The 20,737-nt window shown below is 48.7% G+C and overlaps 4 protein-coding genes across 4 annotated transcripts; 2 read left to right on the top strand and 2 right to left on the bottom strand.

Annotated features, from left to right (window-relative positions):
* Positions 1-1,514: 1,514 nt before the first annotated feature.
* On the top strand, positions 1,515-2,451 carry PtA15_3A716 (uncharacterized protein; the record flags this gene model as incomplete). Its single annotated transcript, XM_053167711.1, has 2 exons — positions 1,515-1,517; positions 1,588-2,451. 2 exons carry the CDS (start codon positions 1,515-1,517, stop codon positions 2,449-2,451), a joined length of 867 nt encoding a protein of 288 aa, XP_053018901.1.
* Positions 2,452-3,544: 1,093 nt separating this feature from the next.
* PtA15_3A715 (uncharacterized protein) lies at positions 3,545-7,910 on the bottom strand (the record flags this gene model as incomplete). The annotated part of the gene is made up of 4 exons (XM_053167710.1): positions 3,545-5,010; positions 5,095-5,406; positions 5,483-5,941; positions 7,673-7,910. 4 exons carry the CDS (start codon positions 7,908-7,910, stop codon positions 3,545-3,547), a joined length of 2,475 nt encoding a protein of 824 aa, XP_053018900.1.
* A 2,923-nt stretch (positions 7,911-10,833) lies between these two features.
* Positions 10,834-13,314, top strand: PtA15_3A714 (uncharacterized protein; the record flags this gene model as incomplete). The annotated part of the gene is made up of 6 exons (XM_053167709.1): positions 10,834-11,858; positions 11,926-12,008; positions 12,064-12,380; positions 12,443-12,671; positions 12,741-12,794; positions 12,866-13,314. 6 exons carry the CDS (start codon positions 10,834-10,836, stop codon positions 13,312-13,314), a joined length of 2,157 nt encoding a protein of 718 aa, XP_053018899.1.
* A 40-nt stretch (positions 13,315-13,354) lies between these two features.
* Positions 13,355-16,111, bottom strand: PtA15_3A713 (uncharacterized protein; the record flags this gene model as incomplete). Its single annotated transcript, XM_053167708.1, has 5 exons — positions 13,355-13,560; positions 13,628-13,878; positions 13,934-14,094; positions 15,129-15,553; positions 15,637-16,111. The coding sequence occupies 5 exons, from the start codon at positions 16,109-16,111 to the stop codon at positions 13,355-13,357; spliced, it is 1,518 nt and encodes a 505-aa protein (XP_053018898.1).
* Positions 16,112-20,737: the final 4,626 nt, after the last annotated feature.

Genomic DNA, 20,737 nt, shown 5'->3' with positions numbered 1-20,737 from the left:
AAGTGGAGCTTGACTCGGCTCTCGCTATTCCACCGTCTTCTTCCAAGCCGAGCACCAGGGCACGCCGCACGCGCAGCCGGATCGCCGACGAACATGGGCTTCCTTCGACTTCCACGTGGCCTTCATCTGGCCCCATCTCAGCCGCCTCGCGCACGAGAAGTCACGGCAGTAGACTTGCACAGCGCACGCGCGGCGCCCCCGCCCCGCCTTATGTAACTGTTGCCTCCTGTGCCGTGGCCACACCCTAGCTTAACACAAGTCCCCTCCGAGGAGGCGCGAAGCGCCTCCGAAGGAGGGGCTTAAATATTATGTCCCAAATTTTGCGTGAGGGCAACCAGCCATTTGGCTGAGGAACACATTACAACCCCCAAATCACCCACAAGCACTCTGATTCTGGTCACACCTCTCAGACCATTGAAAAGCTTGTGATTTTTTGGTATATGTACGGCCCTCAAAGCTCAAGGTTTCCATAGCATTAGGAAGCTAGGGGAATGGATAAGTATTGGACATTGGAGCAATCCGCCCAATGCAGGCCCAGATAAGTTCTCGGATAGATCCGGTCCTTATTGCATACACGGCATAAGGCATACAAGCTGGAGAGTAATTTCAAATTTTCTATTAAAATTGTAAATTGATACTTTAAAAACCGTGAGACTTTCCGTGATCCGAGAAAAACAGAATCCGAAGGGTCATCGAACTTTGCTTTACCAAACCTGTAAGTGCCCTTGCCAAAAAAGCTGCTGAGCAGCTCATTTATGGCCAAATTTTCCCAAATAAAAAGCAGGAGATGCCCAAGATGGGCAGTGTGAAGTCTCCCACTCCCGGTTATGGAAACCCCTATGTTCGCCGCCTAAGGTCATAACCTTAGGCCTCTCCTTCTCGTATATTCTTCGGACTGCTCTCAGTCCTGGTGCCTCATCATAATTGCTTCTAACCATTATTCATATATGCCGCTCTCGGCCCCCCACAGATATATCTAGCCTTTCGCGGCACTCTTGTAGATGCTCCGTACTTTGTTTCTCTTATCCTTGTATATTAGCTGATCTCACCGAGCCGGACTTCTCCAAGTCCGGCCCCATATATGTATAACTTATTGTTGTGACGAGCCCATCAGATGGACTCGTCCCTCCGTCTTTGTCTCATCTCTCTCTGATTCACTTCGAGCACTACTCTATCCCTCCGGTCTATAAATAGACCTCCTCATCCCTGCAATGAATCCTCAACTTAGTTCGCTCGTATCTTTCTCGCACTTGAAACCGTCGAGTAATCACAGCAGCTACAACTGCCCCTCAAGGCATTTGAGAAGGACTCGTGATTTATTTTTAATTGGGTGTTGAGTTTATTTTTTAGCATTTCCCTGCCAAAATTTGGATGTCCTCAGCCCGGGGGTCCGACTTTACACGTAAGCCTCTCCTTCGGAGACGCTTCGCGCCTCCTTGGAGAGGCTTAGTTAAGCTCGGGCCACACCACACTTCACTCACACTCGCCGAGGCCCAAAGCAGCTGGATTCCATCATGGTATGTACAATGTCTAGACCTCTGAGAAGCCTCAACAGTCTCTCATCCACGTGTCCTTTTGGCTTCCAAGACAATACAAAGGCCTGCATTCGCACACCAAGCGAAACGGTGCTTGGATATCCTCATCACCAACAGCATGCAGTGTACGATAGGTGTGCCGCGGGCTCTTGGTTTACACAACCCTGGTCGACTCGTCCGACGGCTTCATCTCGATCCGCAGTCCTCCTCATCCTCTTGCCGGCCAGCCCCGTCGCCGAACTCCCGGCCGGGCCACCCAACCCCTCTCGTTGGAACCTCCAGACTGGCGTTTTCCTCTGCAGCCTCAAAACAGCATCCGCACAAGGGGAAAGCGGCCTGCGACCATCAGATCAAGTCCGAGTGGATCCAGCTCGTCAATCCCAGCAGCACCCTCAACCCATCCTCGGCCGCCCCCACCGATCCGCACCCGGCCCAAGCCGCCGCAAGCAACCTGCTCGTCGAGCCCGCCCTGACCCGGGAAGTGCTCGCCCGACTGGATCTGAGCCAGTACACCCTGATCGAAGTCAACTCGAAGGCGAGCCCGCCGATCTGCAAGATCGTCTCCCGAGAGGCGCTGGTCCAGAAGGAGCGGACGAAGGTGCGGCAGAAGAAGGAGCAGCAGAAGTCGAACCGGCTCGACAGCGTGGTCAAGGAGATCCAGCTGTCGTGGAAGATCGGGCCGAACGACCTCAGCCACAAGCTCAAGGCCGTCCAGCACTGCTTCGAGAAGGGCTACAAGGTCCGCGCCCTCCTCAACCCCCCCGCCAGGCACCAGCTCGTCGACCAGAACCTCAGAGACGAGCTCCTGGCCGTCGTCGAACAGCAGCTCGCTGGCTTCGGCGGCCAGCTTGTCAAAGAAGAAAACGAGGGCGGCAAGCTGATCATGGAATGGCATCCCATCCAAAAACTCAAATGAGCACACATTCCCCACAATCTGCTGGTACATTCCGATCCTCTCAACCGGCGTAATCTATCGCTTGTTTTTTTTTTTTTTTTTTTTACATCTCCAGCGACGTAGAACTCGCTTCCCGTTGCATCTCGACATGGTATACCTGATCCTCATCGCACAACTTGTTTTCTTTTTTCCATGAATGCTACGGCTCTCTGGTTTACTAAGAGATTAAGTCAGAACATCCTCACACGACAAGAATTAGAAAAACAGTACATACCATGCTGAGCATTGTGACCTATTGCAACTTGCGCATTTGAGGACTTCACGTCACCTAATGGCGGCTTACACATTGGAGGACTTCACGTCACCTAATGGCTTGATTGAGAGGGAGGCACTGAACCGTGTTTGCTGGTGAAAACTCCATCTCAATCAATCATGCTTCATTTATTCTATGGCTCTCTAGTTACTCAGTGATCAAGGCACAAAGCATCTTCACAACACTCACTGGGAACGTTCTTCGCTTTCAACAGATATTAATTGGAATCTATAATGGAATGTAAGTGGAGAAAGCCGAGGGGATGAAAACAGACAGAAAACTGGCAGTTGGGCCCGGTGACATCAAACATCAAGAGTCTTCGAAAGCCGGAGGGGGGATAATTTCGGCGATATGTATGTAAGTGATAAAGAAACCCAAAAAGAGGATACTGAAAAAGAAATTCATCTACAATCTCTGTCGGCGTATGTGCATACGATGTAAGAATATTGGATGAAATATAAAATAAAATAAAATAATGTACTCATTTGCGTCAACTATCCAGCTTATCCATGAGTGTAAGAAAGACTTGCGAAAAGGGTACCGATTTCGTGTGTTTTTGGCTGTTTTCGGGTTTATTTTAAAGGGTGATAGGGGGAAGGGGAGGCATAGGTTTTGCAGATGAAGGAGAACGGAAGGTGACCAAGATTGGATCAAGGAGCAAGGAACAGATCACGATGAACAGATAAATAGCGCTTCGGGGGGGGGGGGGGGGGGGGGGGGGGAAGCAGACTAGACAAGACGATTACTCAATGCGGCGGCGCATTGGAGGCATCAAGTCGGTCGAATGGCTGATTCGACGGATCAAGCTCTTCGGTGGACCACATCCCAAGAAGGGGAACCAACCAAAAGACCCCCGAGACAATCTTCCCCAGATGCCCCGGTGCTGGGCAGCGTGAGTCCTAGACTCCTGCTTAAGAGGTTGTGGGGCGACCCAAAAAGTCCAGCCCCACCGGCAGGAGAAGAGACCATGCCGTTACTGAAAGTGAAGCGGGAGAGCCCTGAGGGAGTCTGGAGGACTTGGTTATTCCAATCACCCTGGTTCATGTGGGATGATTGGCTCGAGGGCTGGACGTGGTGGCTTTCCGAAGAGCGTCTCTTGCCAGCACTCATGGGAGCATAGTGGCCATGACAGAGAGAGATCGCATTGACATCGGGTCGGGAAACTGCAGGCGAGCTCAGCAGATCGGCTGGATCGAGACCTGGAGCATCCATCCGACCCATGGGCGAATGAGAAAAGTGAAACCTTCCGTCGGATCGAAGCCCAGACTCCCGAAGGGGCGTCTGGAGATCATCATGCTGGCCGGAGAATTGGGGCTCCGTAGCAGCTCTGTCGAGGGGCCCGAGACGGGTGTATTCGTGGTCATCGACCAGCGGTGCGAAGGTTCCAGCAGTGGCTGGTCGGGGATGCCCTTCCAGTACATCCTGCTGCCTGTTGGTGTAAGGCGGTGATTCGAGGGTGTGGTAGGAAGTGTTGTTCAGCTCGTCTTGGGAGCTGATGCGTTGCTCACCGAAGCTACCGTACTCGCTTTCAGCTTCCTGATCGCGGGCTGATCCTACAGAGGAGCTTTTCGTTTCCAGCTGGAGAGCCTCGCTGGACGAGATCGAAAGGTCCTGGACATTGACCTGTTGGAAACTGTGGCTTTCCATCAAGGCCTCCGGATCGCAGGTTGCATACGTTTGGCCCAAGTCCTCGTATTGGTGCATGGGCATGGGGCCGGGAGACGGAAGAGACAATCTCGGACGCTTGGCGTGCGACTCGTAGCTGAGACGCTCCAATGGGGGCGAGGGGACCGCCGGCGCGAAGTTGAAACGCTCGCTCAACTCCCAGCTGTGGTACTGGAAGTTCAAGGGCGCACTCGGATAGGGATCAGGGAGCTCGGGTGGGTGGGCCAACTCTGAATGGTGGCTGACTTCAGTTTCGTACGTCGCCGGAGGACTTTGACGCAGGCTTTGGTTTTGCGAGGAATGAGGCGAATAGCAAGATTGATTTGCCTCATTAGCGAAGCGCTCCGAAAATTGCAGTGAGTGCGTGTCCGGGGGGGCCGAGTAGTTTCCGAAAGAATAGGAGCTGGGTTTCGATTCGGCCGCCGGTTGGAATGACCATTCCGCAGGGGCAGTGGCCTGCCTGATAGGGAAAGAGGGGTTGAAGGGGACATGGCCCCAGGGCAGCGACGAGTGAGACGACATTGGTGGGGGACCATGCGAAAACGTGTGAGGGACACTGGAGTCACGGGGCATTATCGGCACGGATGATCGGCCATGATTGCCTATCAGAAGATTGCGATAACGGTGAGCGCAGCTGTTCAAGGTCAGCAGAGTATTGATATGGAGCAAAATCGAAGTTTACGCACCCTGTAGTGAGTGATGATAGGCGTGCGAGTCAACGCTAGCGAAGAATTCCGGGGAACCAGCTGCTGTGTGAGCCCGGTGACCAAACGATGATGGGTACATGCTTGGGGAGGGCGCCCGGCTCCTATCTGGGGTACTCGTCGCTAGATTATGAGAGAGGGACCTGGAGTGAAGGACCGCTGCCACGTGTTCCATCGAGTTTCTTTGCCCATCTCGAGCGGCTTTCTTGGCAGCGCGGTTCTTTCGGGCCCAGCGACGCTTGCTCTCCAGGGTCCTCTCACGACGCTCTTCCTCAGTCTTGGGTCTGTTAACATCTATTGGGCAGAAGAAGAAAAAAAGTCAGCAGTTGTTGCTGCAAGTTTGGGGAACAATCCTGAGCATCTCACTCACCATTATCCCAACGGGTGCGGCGTGGCTGGGTGGACAGCGGGATTTTGTGCTTGTCGGAGAGGTGTCGTCTCCAAATACTGCGCGCATGCTTGCCTTGATAGGTCTTGTCACAGTATTCACAGTCATACACAGTAACTTCGCTCTCCGGCTGGTCCATCAACGCCAACGTTCGAGCGGAGAGCTTGGAAAATGGATCCGCTTCGGGCCCATCCACCTCCCCCTGAAGGAAGGAACTGGGGAAGAAATCGGTGGTGTGACAAAGGGTATTGTCTACATTCACAAAGTGCAACGGATCGTTGACTGGGTGATGTGCCCATTGGGTCGAATTAGGGATGGAACCAAGCTGTACTTGTTGAATTGATGGCTTGGGCACCAGGGGCTGGGAAGCAGGTTGCGATTGGCGAACTTGGGCCGAGAGGCTGGCATGAGTGGGCGGTTGCAGAAGGACGCTGGTCGGGTCTACATTTACGGTATACGAAGAGGTGGATTCCGAAGCAAATTCAGATGGCAAGCGAACCGGACCGGGTGCAATATTGACGGAATCGGTTGAGCAGGATGAAGGGTGTGAATCATCAGAATTCGGCCAAAATTGTTTTTCATCGCGTGGGATCGTTTGTTCAGCGCGGATGGACGGAGGTGCGATGTCAAGTCGAGGAGGTGTATGAGGCAGTCCGGGGCCAGGCGAAGATGCGGATTCAGAGGAAAGCAAAGAAGAGTGATTGTCGTCAGTCACCACAGAACAAGATGAATCATTGGGTGTATCATCATTCAGGTCATGATGCGAGTCATTTCGTGGAGATTTGGGTTCCCGCGGCAACAGGTCAAGTAAAGCCATTACGATCAAGTCAATGAGCCGGTGGACCAGTTATCAGAAGAGGACAGAAGAATCACGGCTATTTGGGAGCCTGAATTGAAGAGTGGCTGTTGTGTAAGGTACTACGAGTGATAAAGACAGACGAGGGAAAGATTGGATTGTTTAGATATGCCCGGAACTACCACCCCTTTGATTCTCGTGTTCAAGAGAAGCAGCTTGAAGAGGAAGGAGGGCATCAAACTTGAAGAATGACAGGACACTACTATTCCAAGGACCAGAACCCTGGAGATGCCAACAGCTGGGCCGGGTGTGCGAATACGGGGACGGCATGGAGAAATGAGAATCGGCGTATCGACAAGCCAAAGAGCATTATCAGAGCCCTGGGCATCATCAGAAGCGCGCTAAGAGATGCTGCCGGTGATATGTTACCCACCACAACTGAAGGAACCGCTTGATGGCTTCAGGAAAAAGGATCGCATGCATGAGGAAAGGACTGGGAAATCTATTCTTGACTACTCCTCCCTTTATCCTGGAAAGGTACCATCGCTGAAAAATGTAACCCTTGAAGTGGGCAAGAAGTGAATCCTACTTTGTCGCTCGACCGCGACGATTGAAATGCCGAAAAGCAGGGTATGGAAGAATGAAAACGGGCGCGGGGGTAGGTGTTCAGCAGTACCAGCTGGCCCCCACATGAGTCCAAGTGCAAGCGCATCGGCGTGCATCAAGGGTGAGCATAATTTGATCGGAGGACGACATCCGGTTTGGGAGAGCGGTGCCCGGCAGAAAGTCGAGTGATAATGGAGAGGGAATTGATCCTTCTGCAATAAAGGCATATGCGCCACTGCATGCAAAGGGGCGAGGGGATGTGAAGAACGAAAGGTTGGAATGGCACGCCAGCGGCCTGACCAGGAGACTAGCAAACTCGAAAACGCGTGCATCAAACGAAAAAGCGATTCCCCTGAGCAGGGAAGGAACCGCTAAGCTATAGCAGGCAGGAATCAAATGAGGCAGCTGGGGATTTTTCACTAAATGAGAGGATATGGATGGATACCCTTCGCGTTTTTTGGCCGCATTTCTGGCGGCTCGTTCTGAGGATTGAAATAGGAGGCTGCGATGCTTGGGATAGTTGGAAGGGGGATTGTAGTTTGACGAGCAGCGGAATAACGATAATCCGCACAAGACTCGGAACGAAGCTCCACAGATACGTTGGGAGATATCTTCAAGCTTGGTCTGTTGTAGACCGGCGAGCAAGTGCTTGAAAATGCCTAGTAGACTCCAAGCCCGAGATGATGACAGGGAAGAAGAAAGACTCGGGCAAAGAAGAATTGTGATGCCGATGAGGCAAACGGCGTGAATAATAAGATGGAAGTACTGACCCATTTTGCCATTTCCTGTTGGCCTCTGGGAAACGCTGTCTGCCCGATAATTTTCCTTGTTTTCATCTCCAAAAGTCCTCCGGGAAACTTGGTTCGAGTTGAGAGCTTGCAATGGTCGGCTCTTGCGGATGGGGACTGGCGAGGGCGAAGCTGATGGGTATCTGTTAGCGGGTTGATTCCTCGATGACTGCGACGCCATTGGAGCCGGGTGATTTTCCGTGTTTTTGGACAGATTCATGGTGATGCCGTCTAAGCTGGGTACTAAATCTTGGAAGGGATCGACAAATGGCTATTATTAGGAAGGGGATGTAGCAAAGTGTTGATAATGAAGTTCGCCAATTAGTTGGAGGGCGATGGGATGCTGGACGACAGATGACTACGTATTTATGGCGATGGGGATGAGGAGAGGAAAAGGTAAGAGGCGCGAACAGGTGGGTCAGCAAGGGTAACTCTGACTCGAACACTGGAAAACTGGCCAAGAAGTGGGTGAGGTTAACAGAAAAGATGGAATACACACAAAAAATAGGGTAAAAGTTGTCAGTGGTTGGCGCACTTCGAGATGGGATACAACAAGGAAGGGTGGGTCTAACTAGAATGTGATACAAGTGGAACACTCAGGGAGGTGTTGGTTATGGTTTGGAACGTCGGGGGCCAACGAGATGAAAAGAAAGAGACAGATGTTGAAAAATCCTGAGGGCACGTTGGTGCGTCTAATAAAATAGCAATCGGCAAAGACTCGCAAGAAAGAAGCGGGTAATAAAGATGATTGGATGTTAAATCTCTGGCAGAAGGACTTCCTCTGCTTCTGAGGACTTAATGCAATTTGCTCAGTCGAAGTCAGCAGACCTCAGTATGTGAGTACCCGTGCGTGTGTTTCTTAAAAGTATCCTCTGCGAGTTATGTAGGCGGGAGACTTTCGGAGCTTAGGTATAATTTTCGTGAGCCTAGTCGTGCCACGGTACCGTTCGGTTGGGTGATTATGATGCCGATGATGACAAATCCTAAAGGCATAACGGCACAGTCAGGATAAGAAAGCTGCAAAAGGACTGATAAAAAAAAAGAGACAGAAAAAGCGGGCAGGCCGGCTGACGAACTAGTGATCGCTGGTGCCAACGATGACTGAACGTTGAGTATAACGCGGTAAACTCGCAATGATAATGCTAGTGGTAACCTAAATAATATAATATTGAAGTCTCTGACTGTGTGTAGAAAGTGAATAAAACAAGGAAAAGAAACCTGCAGTATTGTTAGTCTGATCTGAACCGGCGTTGGGGCTTGGGGTAAGAGTTGCGACGCTCAATGGTTATTATCCACCGTGTTTTGTAGCCAGTGGTGCCTCTAAAAGGGATCTTTGGAGACCTCGGAGCACAACAGTCACACTAGCCTTGTACAAATGTGAGAAGACTCGGCAGCCGGCATGACGGCTTCCCTGTGCCTTCCGTGATTCCCAGTGGGCACCGAAGGATTGTTGGTTGTTATGGAGTGGCCAATTGAGACTTCAATTGTTTTTAACTCCGAACAGAGTTTTGAAACTTTTCCCGCTTTGAAAATTGCGCAACGTGTGTACAAGTATGTATAAAAAAGGTCTGAAAGCTGGGAATGGTCCTGAAGGGTCATCGGGGGCCGGGTGAGAGCCACAGTTTGATGGCCTTTTCTCATGGCTGGGCATCCATACATATATGTATGCACTCCACATCATCATTTGTGTGGACTTGCAGGGCTCAAGGTCGAGGTCGCATGGGCTCGCATTCAGCTTCCTGGTCTGCTGCTGCCTGCTGGGAACTGAAGAACATGTCAGCATACGCAATTCTCACACCTCAGACAGCCTCAGACTCAGCGTCGTGCAGACCGCGATCAGCGGCTTCATGCTGATTCCCTGATGGCCCTGATTCCCGTACGTCAACCTGTTTATGTATACCCTGGTTAGGTTTGAGCTCATGACAATTGGGCGGCTGGTCAACTTAGCAGAACCAGCACAAAAACACGCCCTATCCTCATGGATGAAAGGCAAGTTGAAGTGCCAGCATAGCGCGGATCTTCCCGAGCTAAGTCAGGTGGAAGAACCGGCCGTGTGCCTGTCAAGAATCTTACCGGTTGTTGGCCGGTTGCGAGGACTCAGCCGGCGTCCGGGGCACCCGATGAGTGTGCGGCTCCGCGGCCGGCAATCCTTCCGGCGTTGCTCAGGGTGGCTCATCTGAGGCTACAATTTGGCCACATCTCCTCAGTCACGAGTGGAGGAAAAAAACAATATCAACTCATCCTGCAGGCGTTGAACTTTCGGCGCTGTAGAAGGTACTGTTACTTGTGGTAGAAAAGAAGCGAACCACTGAGCAATCCGAGGATCATGTACTGGGAAGTTTAAAAACAAACTCAACAGTCAACGAGCGGCTACATTTGAGAGTCGGCTCAGCTCGGGTCAGCATGGTCAACAGTGTATTTATGGATAAAAATGGGCAATTGCATCGGAATCAGCCGGCTGGGATCTATGGGCCGACGGGCTGCCAGACGTAGATGGTGTCCCGGCTATGTGCACCGAGATTAACATTTCATGGAAATGGCACCCGAGACAACACGATTTCAACTACTCAGTAGCCAGGCTCAGAAAAATTCAGAGGCTACTGAGTAGCTGAAATGCGGCTTCACGCAACCTCACTCAGACGCGCGCTACCTCACCCCCTCACTTGTGCACTTGTAAGACTTTAATATAATAACACTTCCGAGACCCTTACAAGCTCGGCAGAACCTCAAGTCCGGTAAACCTTTCTTTTTGGACTTTGACATATATGAGCATGTAACTACATACACATATGAGTAACAACCTACCGGTGCCAGCTGCAAAATATCAGAGATCAACCCCCGAGCCCCGTACCCGGAGCGGGAGCCCTGAGAGCTCTTGCCCACCCGTGATAAATCTTTCTCAGAGCAACACTGCTCCAACTCGAGCAATCGAACTTCAACTGACCAAATACACGCACTGATTCAACAGCATCAAAACTTTTGATTCTCAACCTCTCTCAAATCATCACTTGGCAAGCAGCTGTTGGGTTTGGATCACAATTTTCCTTATTTAGAACCCGTTCCTATTAAAGAAGAGTCAGCTAACTACTTCTTCTATTTCTTGATATTTTCTGTTTGTCAAGGCTTATTTATCATCAGAAACCATGAACAACATGTACGGCTACCCTACTTCGAATGGGCTGGAGCGGACCTCTCCGCATGATGGATATTTGAACCCCCGCAACAACTTCACTCCTCCAACCACGCGGTTCTCTGATATTCAACCAATTGATGATGGTTTGCAGCTAAACAGAAGCCTGTTATTCGATGGTAGCCAGCGGCTCAATACCGGATTGAATTTGAATGACGGCTTACAGCTTGGTGGCAGTCAGCAATACGCTGGTGTTCAACAGTTTGGCAGTGGTCAACAATTTAGCGGTCGAGGTCAACACTTCAGCGGCGGCAGTCAAAAATTTGGTGGTGGCAGCGGCGGTCAACAGTTCAGTGGTGGTGGACAACAGTTCGATGATGGACAACAATTTTTCAGTGGTGGCGGACAACAATTCAGCGGCGGCGGACAACAATTCAGCGGCGGCGGACAACAATTCAGCAGCGGCGGACAACACTTCAGCGGCGCCGGTCAACAATCCAGTGTTGGTGGCCAAGAATTTGGCCATGGTGGTCAGCAATCTCATTCCAGCCATGGAGGCCAGCAGAACGACTCCGATGTGATGAATCCTGCCCCACAAACCTCGGCTCTTCTGCCCCCTCACTTTCCCGCCTCCACCATTGCAACCGGTCCCCGAAAGCGCAAGAGAACTAACCGCTCCACCGTCTCAGCTGCTGTCCCTGAAAGTACTCCCCCTGTGCCCACACCATCAGCACCAATTGTTAACACAAACGCAGCCAACTCAACCACGCCAGCTACCACTGTAACCCAGTCTCAATCAATCAATCGATTCCTTGCAGACGTTAATCAACAAGTTGAAGACCGAGAGCCAGAGGAGGAAGTCGACTATAGTCAAAAGACAGCAGATGAACTTCGAGGGATTTCAAAGGATAAGTCCAAGAAACACATGACAAATTCAGATGTTGAAGTGTTTCTGGAGTTTTACCTTACCCAACAGAAAGACTTAGCTCTCCTAGCTATTGAACGGCGAGTCTCTGTTGAGATGGTCGAGAAGCTCTTGTTAGTCTATCTTTTTTCCATTGACAATTCATAAGTAAATTGACTTGTTATTATCTGATTCTTCCAGGGGAAGAAAACAATCCCTTCGAGCTGCAACCATCTGGAATAACTTCATGAAGACACCCATTGCACGAGCAATATTCAAAGAAAGTGAGAGGAGGCCCTATTAATCTTCAATTGAAACAGGCTAACTTGTATGATTCAGGCGGCAAGGGTGTTAAGGACAAAGAAGCGATGGGGAAGCTTTCTGCAATGTGGGACGCAATGACACTTGATGAGAAGAGGGCCTTTGCAACCGATCCAACAGTCGGACCAGATCAAGATGCGGCATCGGAATCCAATCCAACTGGGGCGGCCGTTGTTGATATTACAACAACTGGCAACAATCCTCAAGAAACCACTACGGCAGATTTGGTTCCTACACCTCGAGTTCCGACTGTTGGCGGCTTACGGGTCTGCTCAAAGTCCTTGAAGGCAGCTCACTCACGTGTTGATAAGTGGATGACCGAGTGGCAGGCCAAAGTAAGTGCCGCCTCATTTAATCAGATGTTCTTCTACCCTCCACTGACATTATATGAACATAGGTGGTCCATGTGGCCAAGAGCTCTCACTGTGAATTTGTCCTGATAGGCATATCCAACCACCTCTCGGCACACAACTTCCAATTTACTCGCAGTACACCTGGAGCTGCGCCATTTTCCAAACAGATCGAGCATGCAGATGGACTGCAAAGCTACCAGAATCGACTTCAAGCATTTCTTTCTGGGTTCCGAATCAACAACATTCCAGCCCTTGTAAACAAGGCAAAGATTTGTAAGCTTATCAGCTGGTCACCCCCATCGATTTCTATTCTAACTGATGTGGTCAATTTTCACACTTTAGCACTTGCTCGTGAAGCTGCTACCGACCTGCGAACTCGTCTTGGATCTTTTGTTGGTAAGCCAATTCAGATAAATTCAAGCGACAAACCCTTGGTTATCTCATGTAACTGATATTCCCATACCTAGCTGAAGAAACCAATGGCTTGAAACAGTCTTGGAGCTGGGGTGACTGTGACAGTCAACTTGGTGCAATCGGTTTCAAGCTTGTCTTTCTTCCTGGTGCCAAGTCCAACCCAATATGGCTCAAGACTCTGAGCCGCGAACTCAAAGGTCCTATGATCACACTGATTAATCACGACCTCAATCAGAACCTCATTCGTGTAGTGGCCGATCAAGATGCATTGCTTGGCGTGGTTCCTCGTCGCAAGAAGAATCTTCCAAAGAAGCAACCACCTCGCACCACTGATGATACCAACAGCGAACTGGGAGCCCCGACCACCTCCGCCAACTCCACAACCAACCAACCCAAACGTAAGCAATTAACAACTTCAGGGTCACGCCATCGCGCTCAAACCCCGCTCACTGCGGCTGAGAAGGCCTTGGATGATTCAGACAATGAAGGCGAAGACGAATGAATGAATTCTACAAGCTCTGTGCTCTGAGTTTTTTTGCTGTTCACTTGCGGCTTGACCGAGATTGCCTCCCTGCTCTCATTGTGTCCATTTGTAAAAGGGAATCGTAATCGGGTGCACTGGGTGTGGGTCGATGGGGGAATGCCCTGGTGTAAGAGATGCGGGCCCGGTTATACTTGTCTAGAACGGCTTTTAGGGCAACCGCTCGTTTCCGTAGTGATTTGACCAGGCGCTCTTTGCCTCGGGTACCTTTGATTTGGTCACTTTATCAGCTCATGGAAGAAAGGCAGGACCAGAGAGACCGTGATCACCTCACCTAACTTTGAAGCACGCCCCATGCGCACCCGATCAAGCGGCCTTTTTTCTTCGAGAAGGGCCAAGTGCTTCCGTCGGAGTTCGGTCTTAGCGTACAACATCTTTAAAAATGCTTTTTGGTGCTCTTCAGAAATCCCTTCCAAGATTTCCGATGAGCCAAGCTTTTCCCGCTGCTCCTGGATCTGATCCATCATGTTGCGGATTGAACGAAGTCGCGAGATAGCATCTTCGGGCGATCGGGGAATATCTGACCTATTTGAGTGCATCAGTACAAGATAGATGGGTATGAACATGGTCTTATCTTTACCAGGCTGTCCTGAGCTCATCCTCTAAGGAGAGCAGTTTTCCAAGCTCTATAGCTTGGTCCGCCTCGTCATCTTTGTGATTTCGATAGTGGTCCCGCTCCTTGGTCCACTGCTCCTCAAGAAATATTTGTGTGTAGTTTTCTCCAGTGTACTGATTGGGAGACTGGTACAGGTGATTGAGACGAGATTCACAGTCTAGAATACATTCAAGCGCCTGCTCAAGATGACGGAAAGACCAGCTCACTGGTTTGAAGAAAATTTCAACGAAACATGAAAAACACATGTAGGTAGTGTAACAATTGGCTGTCTCACTGGAATTTATCTTGAGCTTGCCTCCATAGTATTTGCAAAGGAGGGAGATTGATTGCAGTCTGTGAATTCGGGTGGCACTGCGAAGGGGCCCTACCAGATTGGACAACTGCGACCAGAGACGTTCCATGCCCTCGCCATCTGAGAGCCCCCAGCCGAGGTTGTAGCGAGGGTTGTATTCGAGTTGGCACGACCACTGGTGGACATAAGCATGAAAAACAGATGTTCCAAACTTCACCCGCCGAATGTTGCTGCCTAAGAGGTTGCGCTGAGAAATAAAAAGTAAGCAAAAAGGAAGAATGCAGTAATGTTGGTTGGAGGCACGACTAACCTTGCGAACATGGGCATCCAAATGACATCCAATGTCATAAAGGACCCCAAAGCTCTTTTGCGGAAATGCTTTGACCAGGTTGTCGATAATGCTCACCGGATAGTAAAGCCTATCATATTTACATGGTAGATAGTTAGTACTAGCTAAAAATATACAACATAAGAATGATACTACTCACTTTTCACCACTTTGCTCAATATTGTTGAGCTTTAGGGGAATATCGTGCCGACAGCAGCTGCCAAATAGCCCAGTATCGTCACACTTATCCCAAGAGCACGCATTGCGAACATCATTGGCTGCTTTGTGAGCATCTGAACAAGATGTCTAGATGATTGGGAATTTGCATTCAGTAGCTTCTGAAAATCCAGGAGGTGACAAGAACATACCTCCAATCCTTGTGCATTGTTGGCAGTTGTTTCTTCATTCTGTTGGTGACCATCAATCTGAGAGGGGGGGATGAAATTGGAAGGATAATCAGCCTCCATGGGCACATCCTTACTCGCATACCTATGATGCCGGTGCTGGAAGTTCCCGTCCATCGCTATGATGGCGTAGACCTCATCATTCGAGCCTTTCTCGTCAGCAGCCTCTGGTCCAAAGCATGATGGACACGTTGCTGCCCATCTGTCCTGGGTTGTAAGACCTAACGTCTTGCCGAGTATTTCGGTTCGAAGGATCTGAATTCGGTTATAAATGTCAAGGGCTTGTGAAAAAGGGAGTCGTAGTTGGCGAGAGGTCCCCCGGCGGCCACGAGCTTTCAATTTCTGCTGAGAGCGCTTGTCTTGATGGAACAATAATCCAACAATGAACGAAGTGTACGGCAGACTAGATTCATACCAGAGGCTTTGGTAGAGCTGGAGCGTTGGGATCGCAAAAGCTGTACGGGGTGTTGTAGGCGAGGCTGCAATGTAACCGTAGTGGAGCAGGCGTATCGGGTCTGGGATGCATTTGCAAAAGGTAAAGCTTTGACCCGACAATCGGTCTAAGTACGAGTTAAATTTTGTCAACAAACTGTCATATCTCTAGCTACCAGGGATTGAATATTATTTCCTTATAATAACTGACCATGCGTGTGAATCAAATCAAGCTCTCGGGTAGTTACCAGCTGTGGGGCGCATGTACATTCGGTTAGGGGGAGGAGGTACATTTGAGAGGTGGTCCAGTTTCGGGTGTGATGTTGACATGTGAAATACGCCGCGGTCATGGAGTTCTCGAGCTGCTTCCATGCTGTCACTAACTGATCGCGACGCCGAGCATAATCAGAAACATAACTAGAAGGTTGAGCGGGGCGCATGGTTTGGTCGGCATGATTTTCTTGTTCCCCAGCTTCGTAGATATTGAGATTTTCATCAGCCCATTCGTCTTGGGGAGCAGGAGCTGCTATGCTTGTTGGCGGGGGTGGCGGGGCTTGGTTTCTTCTATTAGAGATGCGCTCTACCATACGAATCGAGCTCGCAAGAGTACCTGGAGAGGCTGACCGTCGCTGTCGGGTACCAGGTCCTCGAGCAATAACGAAGCCAGCACGCCGCCTACTGACCATGATTCCAAGGCAATCGTGTTCTGGATTCTAATTCAAATGATGACGCAAACCAAAAAGAACTCAGTTTCTTAATATTCAACTGGAGACTGGAAATTTGCAGAGAACTCAACATATGTGTTCAGTCGTTACCAGGGATGGTCATGGATGATGGAGGAAAGTCCGTTTGATTGATTTGAGCGAGGTCGGTTTTGTATAACGTTGAGTGTATAGGCCGGCCGGCAAGCATGAGATCCCCGGCGCGAGACGGGGGTTTGCACCGAGAAGGCTCACAACGGGAGAGGCACCTTTGCCGACGGCCGGCTGCAAGCATGCATGGACTTGAGATTTTACTGAAATATATGATTACATATTTCTGTAAGTAGCCTTGTGTAAATATTTACATACACACAGTCTTGCGGTCGACTCCTATGGAAGGTAGTGCGACTTGGCCATCGCACAGGGGTGAGGTAGCGCGCGTCTGAGTGAGGTTGCGTGAAGCCGCATTTCAGCTACTCAGTAGCCTCTGTATTTTTCTGAGCCTGGCTACTGAGTAGTTGAAATCGTGTTGTCTCGGGTGGGAAATGGCCCGGACGGGTATCAATTATCAAGTATTTAAATATGTATGAACAAATAAGACCTGACTAATGTGTTTCCCCATTACACATGTAAATAAGGACAAATGAGAACCTTGGAAAGCCCGATGACTACCAAGCCGGCACAGAGCTGCAGTATCTGTGAGGACTGAAAGGGTCATGAATCAGTACATATACGTTTGGAATCCAATGTAAAACGGCTTTTTCAGCTGGATTGCTGGCGACGTCGGTGGCACACTGAGATACACCCACTTAAGGTCCAGGGGACCCGGGAATTTCCTGCAATTTTCCCTTGTCTGGCCTGACAAGAGCCGATAAAATCTCTCAAATGACACAAGGAGGTTTTGGGAAGTCAATAGCAGTATCAATGCGCCTTTTCAAAATACCATCCACTGTTGGAATTCTCACAGGCTCTCACTGAATGTTACAAAACAAAATGTTGGATTTTTGGTCCCTGGCCTCCTTTTTCTCCCCTTCTGCCTCACTTCCCCATTCATCTCTCATCAAGATCCCCTGACTCCATTATCTCACGTTCTTAATCTTGTTACACACTGTGGTTGTCTGTAATACAAGGCCAACACTGCAAAAATAACTTGGTCAACTGCTTGCAGTTGACATGCAGGATACTCAAGCCAAGCTGCCATTGTAACTCCACATGAATGCAGAAGTGCCTTTGTTGGCACAGTCACTGTGCAAGGTGCACAGTGACTGTGCATTGAAGCTTGGGTTGAGTCAAACCTTGAGTAAGGCTGGTGTAACACCACAAGCTTCTTCAGAGTTGCCGCATGTCAACTGCTCACAGTTGACACAATTTTTTTTGCAGTGCAAGCTTCTTTTCTTACTAATATTATTGTCATTGATGCCTGCTTAAAATAGACCAATAGCTTTCCTTGATTAGGGGGATTCAAAGTTGGCCATGCACGACTTGCATGCACTTTTTCAAGTTGGTGTTCAAGGCTTTTATTGAACACCAAATTTCAAAAAAACATTCAAACAGGCTTAGGGGGTGTAGTACAGTGTGGCTTGCATGCACTTTTGCAATCTGGTGTTCAAGAATGAACTTGAACACCAACTTGCAAAAGTGCATGCAAGTCGCATCTGGCCAACTTTGAAACCCCCTATTATATGCCTTCCTCTTGTGTGCACTCTCTGCCTGTCACAGATGCTGATGTTTAATTCTTTGAGATTCTAGTACTACAAGAAAAACTCTAGAAACTGCCAGCAGTTGACATGTGGCATTCTCCAGTGTTACTGCCATTTTAACTCCACATGATTACATCATACCATGTCATGCACAGTCACTGTGCATGAAATAAGCTTTGAGAAAGGATTGAGTATCACCTCAAGTTTACTTAGAGTGGCTGCATCTGAACTACTGGCACTGTGAAAAAAACTCAAGAAACTGCTGTCAACAAAGGGTAGTTACGTTACGTTGCTTATCCGCGCAGTTTTGGTAACGTAACTACCCCCGTTACTTTACTAGTAGCAGGGTCATTTTAGGCCCCACGCGTAACATAACGTGCCTCATTTTTGAGGCCCGTTATTGCTATATCCCCCGGATAACGCGATAACGGACCATTTAAGGCTTTTTTAGCCTCATTTTTTGCCCGTTCTCAGGGGCTCCGGGCGCCCGGATAACGCAACAAGCATAAAAAAAACGGCTTAATGTGGTGCAATAACGTAATTGCACCGCCATTACGCGTAACACGTAGATAACACCAAAAATTCCGTTACGTTACCGTTATCTATGCGTTACGTGTAGCGTAACTACCCTTTGTTGCTGCTGTCAGTTGACATGCAATATTACAAAGGCACCTTTGTAATCTTGCATGTCAACTGACAGCAGTTTCTTGAGTTTTTTTCACAGTGTGGCAGTTTCTAGGAGTTTTCTTGTGGTGTAGTGTGCTCTATTATTTTTGTTTTCATTTTAATTATGCTCTCACCCACATGTTTGCCAGTGTACCTAGTATATTTAAACATAGCCTAGCTCAAAGCAATGAAACTATTGGCTCTCTCTCATTCTTTCATTTCACCAGTCACCACCCTGAGCTGCATCTGGTGAGAACTTCATCACTGCCCCGCCTAATTGATTTTCTCTTCCAAAACTCATTCTTCTTTCATCAAAGTGTCATTCTTGGAAAAGTTTGAACTTGAACGCAAAATGTGAAAATGTTTTGGACATAAAAGTCTAAACTGTGCATGTGAATGATTTGTCCAGGACTAGATTTTACTCTATCAGGCATTGCAAAATGACCAGCTAGCAGCACATTTCCAAAAAAAATTCAATATTAGAACTGCTTTTTTAAGATGATAGTCCAGAAGCCAGCCTACAATTCTACTGATTTTGTTCTTCAAAAACTGTCAGTTTCTGGTTCTTTGCTAGGGGATTTCACAATAAGGATTCCTACTTCCTGCAGCACTAAATTTCTTTACTTGTGGGTGACATACTTGCTTGAAAATGTGGTGTCAAGTCCCACAAGAAATCTCCCCAAGCATCCTCATAACAATACTTGCAACATCCATGGGTATTCACTATACTTTAGGCCCCATTTGGATGCCATGTTATATATGATGAATGCCCCCTGTCTCCACCAATTCTTTGAACACCCAGGGGTTGCGTGTGATAAATAAGCTCAATTATCATGTATATAATGAGGCATCTAAACACCTTGAACCATCTGATGCAACTGATAATAGTAAATATTTACCACTACCAGATGGCTCAAGGGATACTGTTACTGTATAGCTACTCAATTCAACTTCAACAGTGGAAAAACACAACCAAAGAAGATACTTTTGACAGGGGCATAGCCCCCAAATTTGTGTTTCCATGGAGTGTGAAATTCACACTGTGATGTTCATCACAGGATGTGAAAGGCCCCAAGGGGAATGGGACTCACCCAAAGCTGGTTGTACAAAAAGAGCCTTGACACCTGAGGGGAAGGCTTCTGAGCAGCCTTGAAAACCAACTGGCAAAAGTACATGCAAGTCATGCATGGCCAAATTTAAATCTCCCTAGTATATCAATCCTGTTTGACATGTTTACTTCATTCCAAGAAAGCTTTATTAATCAAAATCACCATAGGTTGCAAACCTGGCCTCACATGGCCCACAACAAAATCATAAAATTTTATCATTCCCTGATTCTAGAAATTGAATATACGGTTTTCAAAGTTCCAAGGTCCTGGTGAATGTGTGCTAGTGGTTGGGTCTTTTAAATTGCCAATAATATTGGTATCAACAGAATTTAGAGGAATTAAACAGGTGGCAGGGCCCTCCAGGAGCAATTGTGGGGAAAAGGTTCATATGGAGATGACCTTTTGCTGCGGGTACCCGCTGCTTTTTTCCAAAATTCACATACCCGGACCTGCACCAATCCTGAATATGGCTCCAAAAGCAAAGCTCTTCCCCCCTCTGGAATACTCAAGCCCCCATCTCTCTCAAGGATCAAGACAAGGACATACCACCATTACCTTCACTACAAGAGAGACTCTAGAAACTGTAAGCAGTTGAAATATGGCCTACTCCAGTGGAAATGCCATTTTAAATCCAGATTCCACATGCACAATAGCTGAAAATATTGTTTCATTAAATGATACCCTTGGAAAATATTTAATACTGTTCCAAAAAAAAAAAGACCCTATAGATCTGTGCAGGAGAGAGATCCCAATGCCTCTCCATCTTGCAATCTACCTATAAGGTCCCAAATGTAGAAGAACCAGATCCCCCTCTCCAGAACTCAGTCCTAACAGAAAAGAAAACCAATCTAGGCTAAAAACCTCCCCATGAAGAAATTGTGAACTTTGAAGGCACACTCCCAGAGAAACCTCAGAACAATAGGCTTGAGGTGAAGGGAAAAGGGAACCCTTTTGAGGGCTGAGAGCCAAGAGGAAAAACTCAAGGGCCAATAGTCTGCTAGCTTGTGAGCGCAAAAAGCAGTTTCACTGCAAGAGGCTGAAAGAGTGACCTCAGGGAAAAGCATAATGCATATTCAAGCAACGATGCAACTATGTATTGCACTACGGTTAGCGTGTAATACACTAATTTAGCGGTG

The sequence above is a fragment of the Puccinia triticina genome, chromosome 3A (assembly GCF_026914185.1).
Source record: "Puccinia triticina chromosome 3A, complete sequence".
NCBI classification, from domain to species: domain Eukaryota; kingdom Fungi; phylum Basidiomycota; class Pucciniomycetes; order Pucciniales; family Pucciniaceae; genus Puccinia; species Puccinia triticina.
Note: the sequence above shows the minus strand (reverse complement) of the source record. Positions and strands in the feature narration are given on the sequence as shown.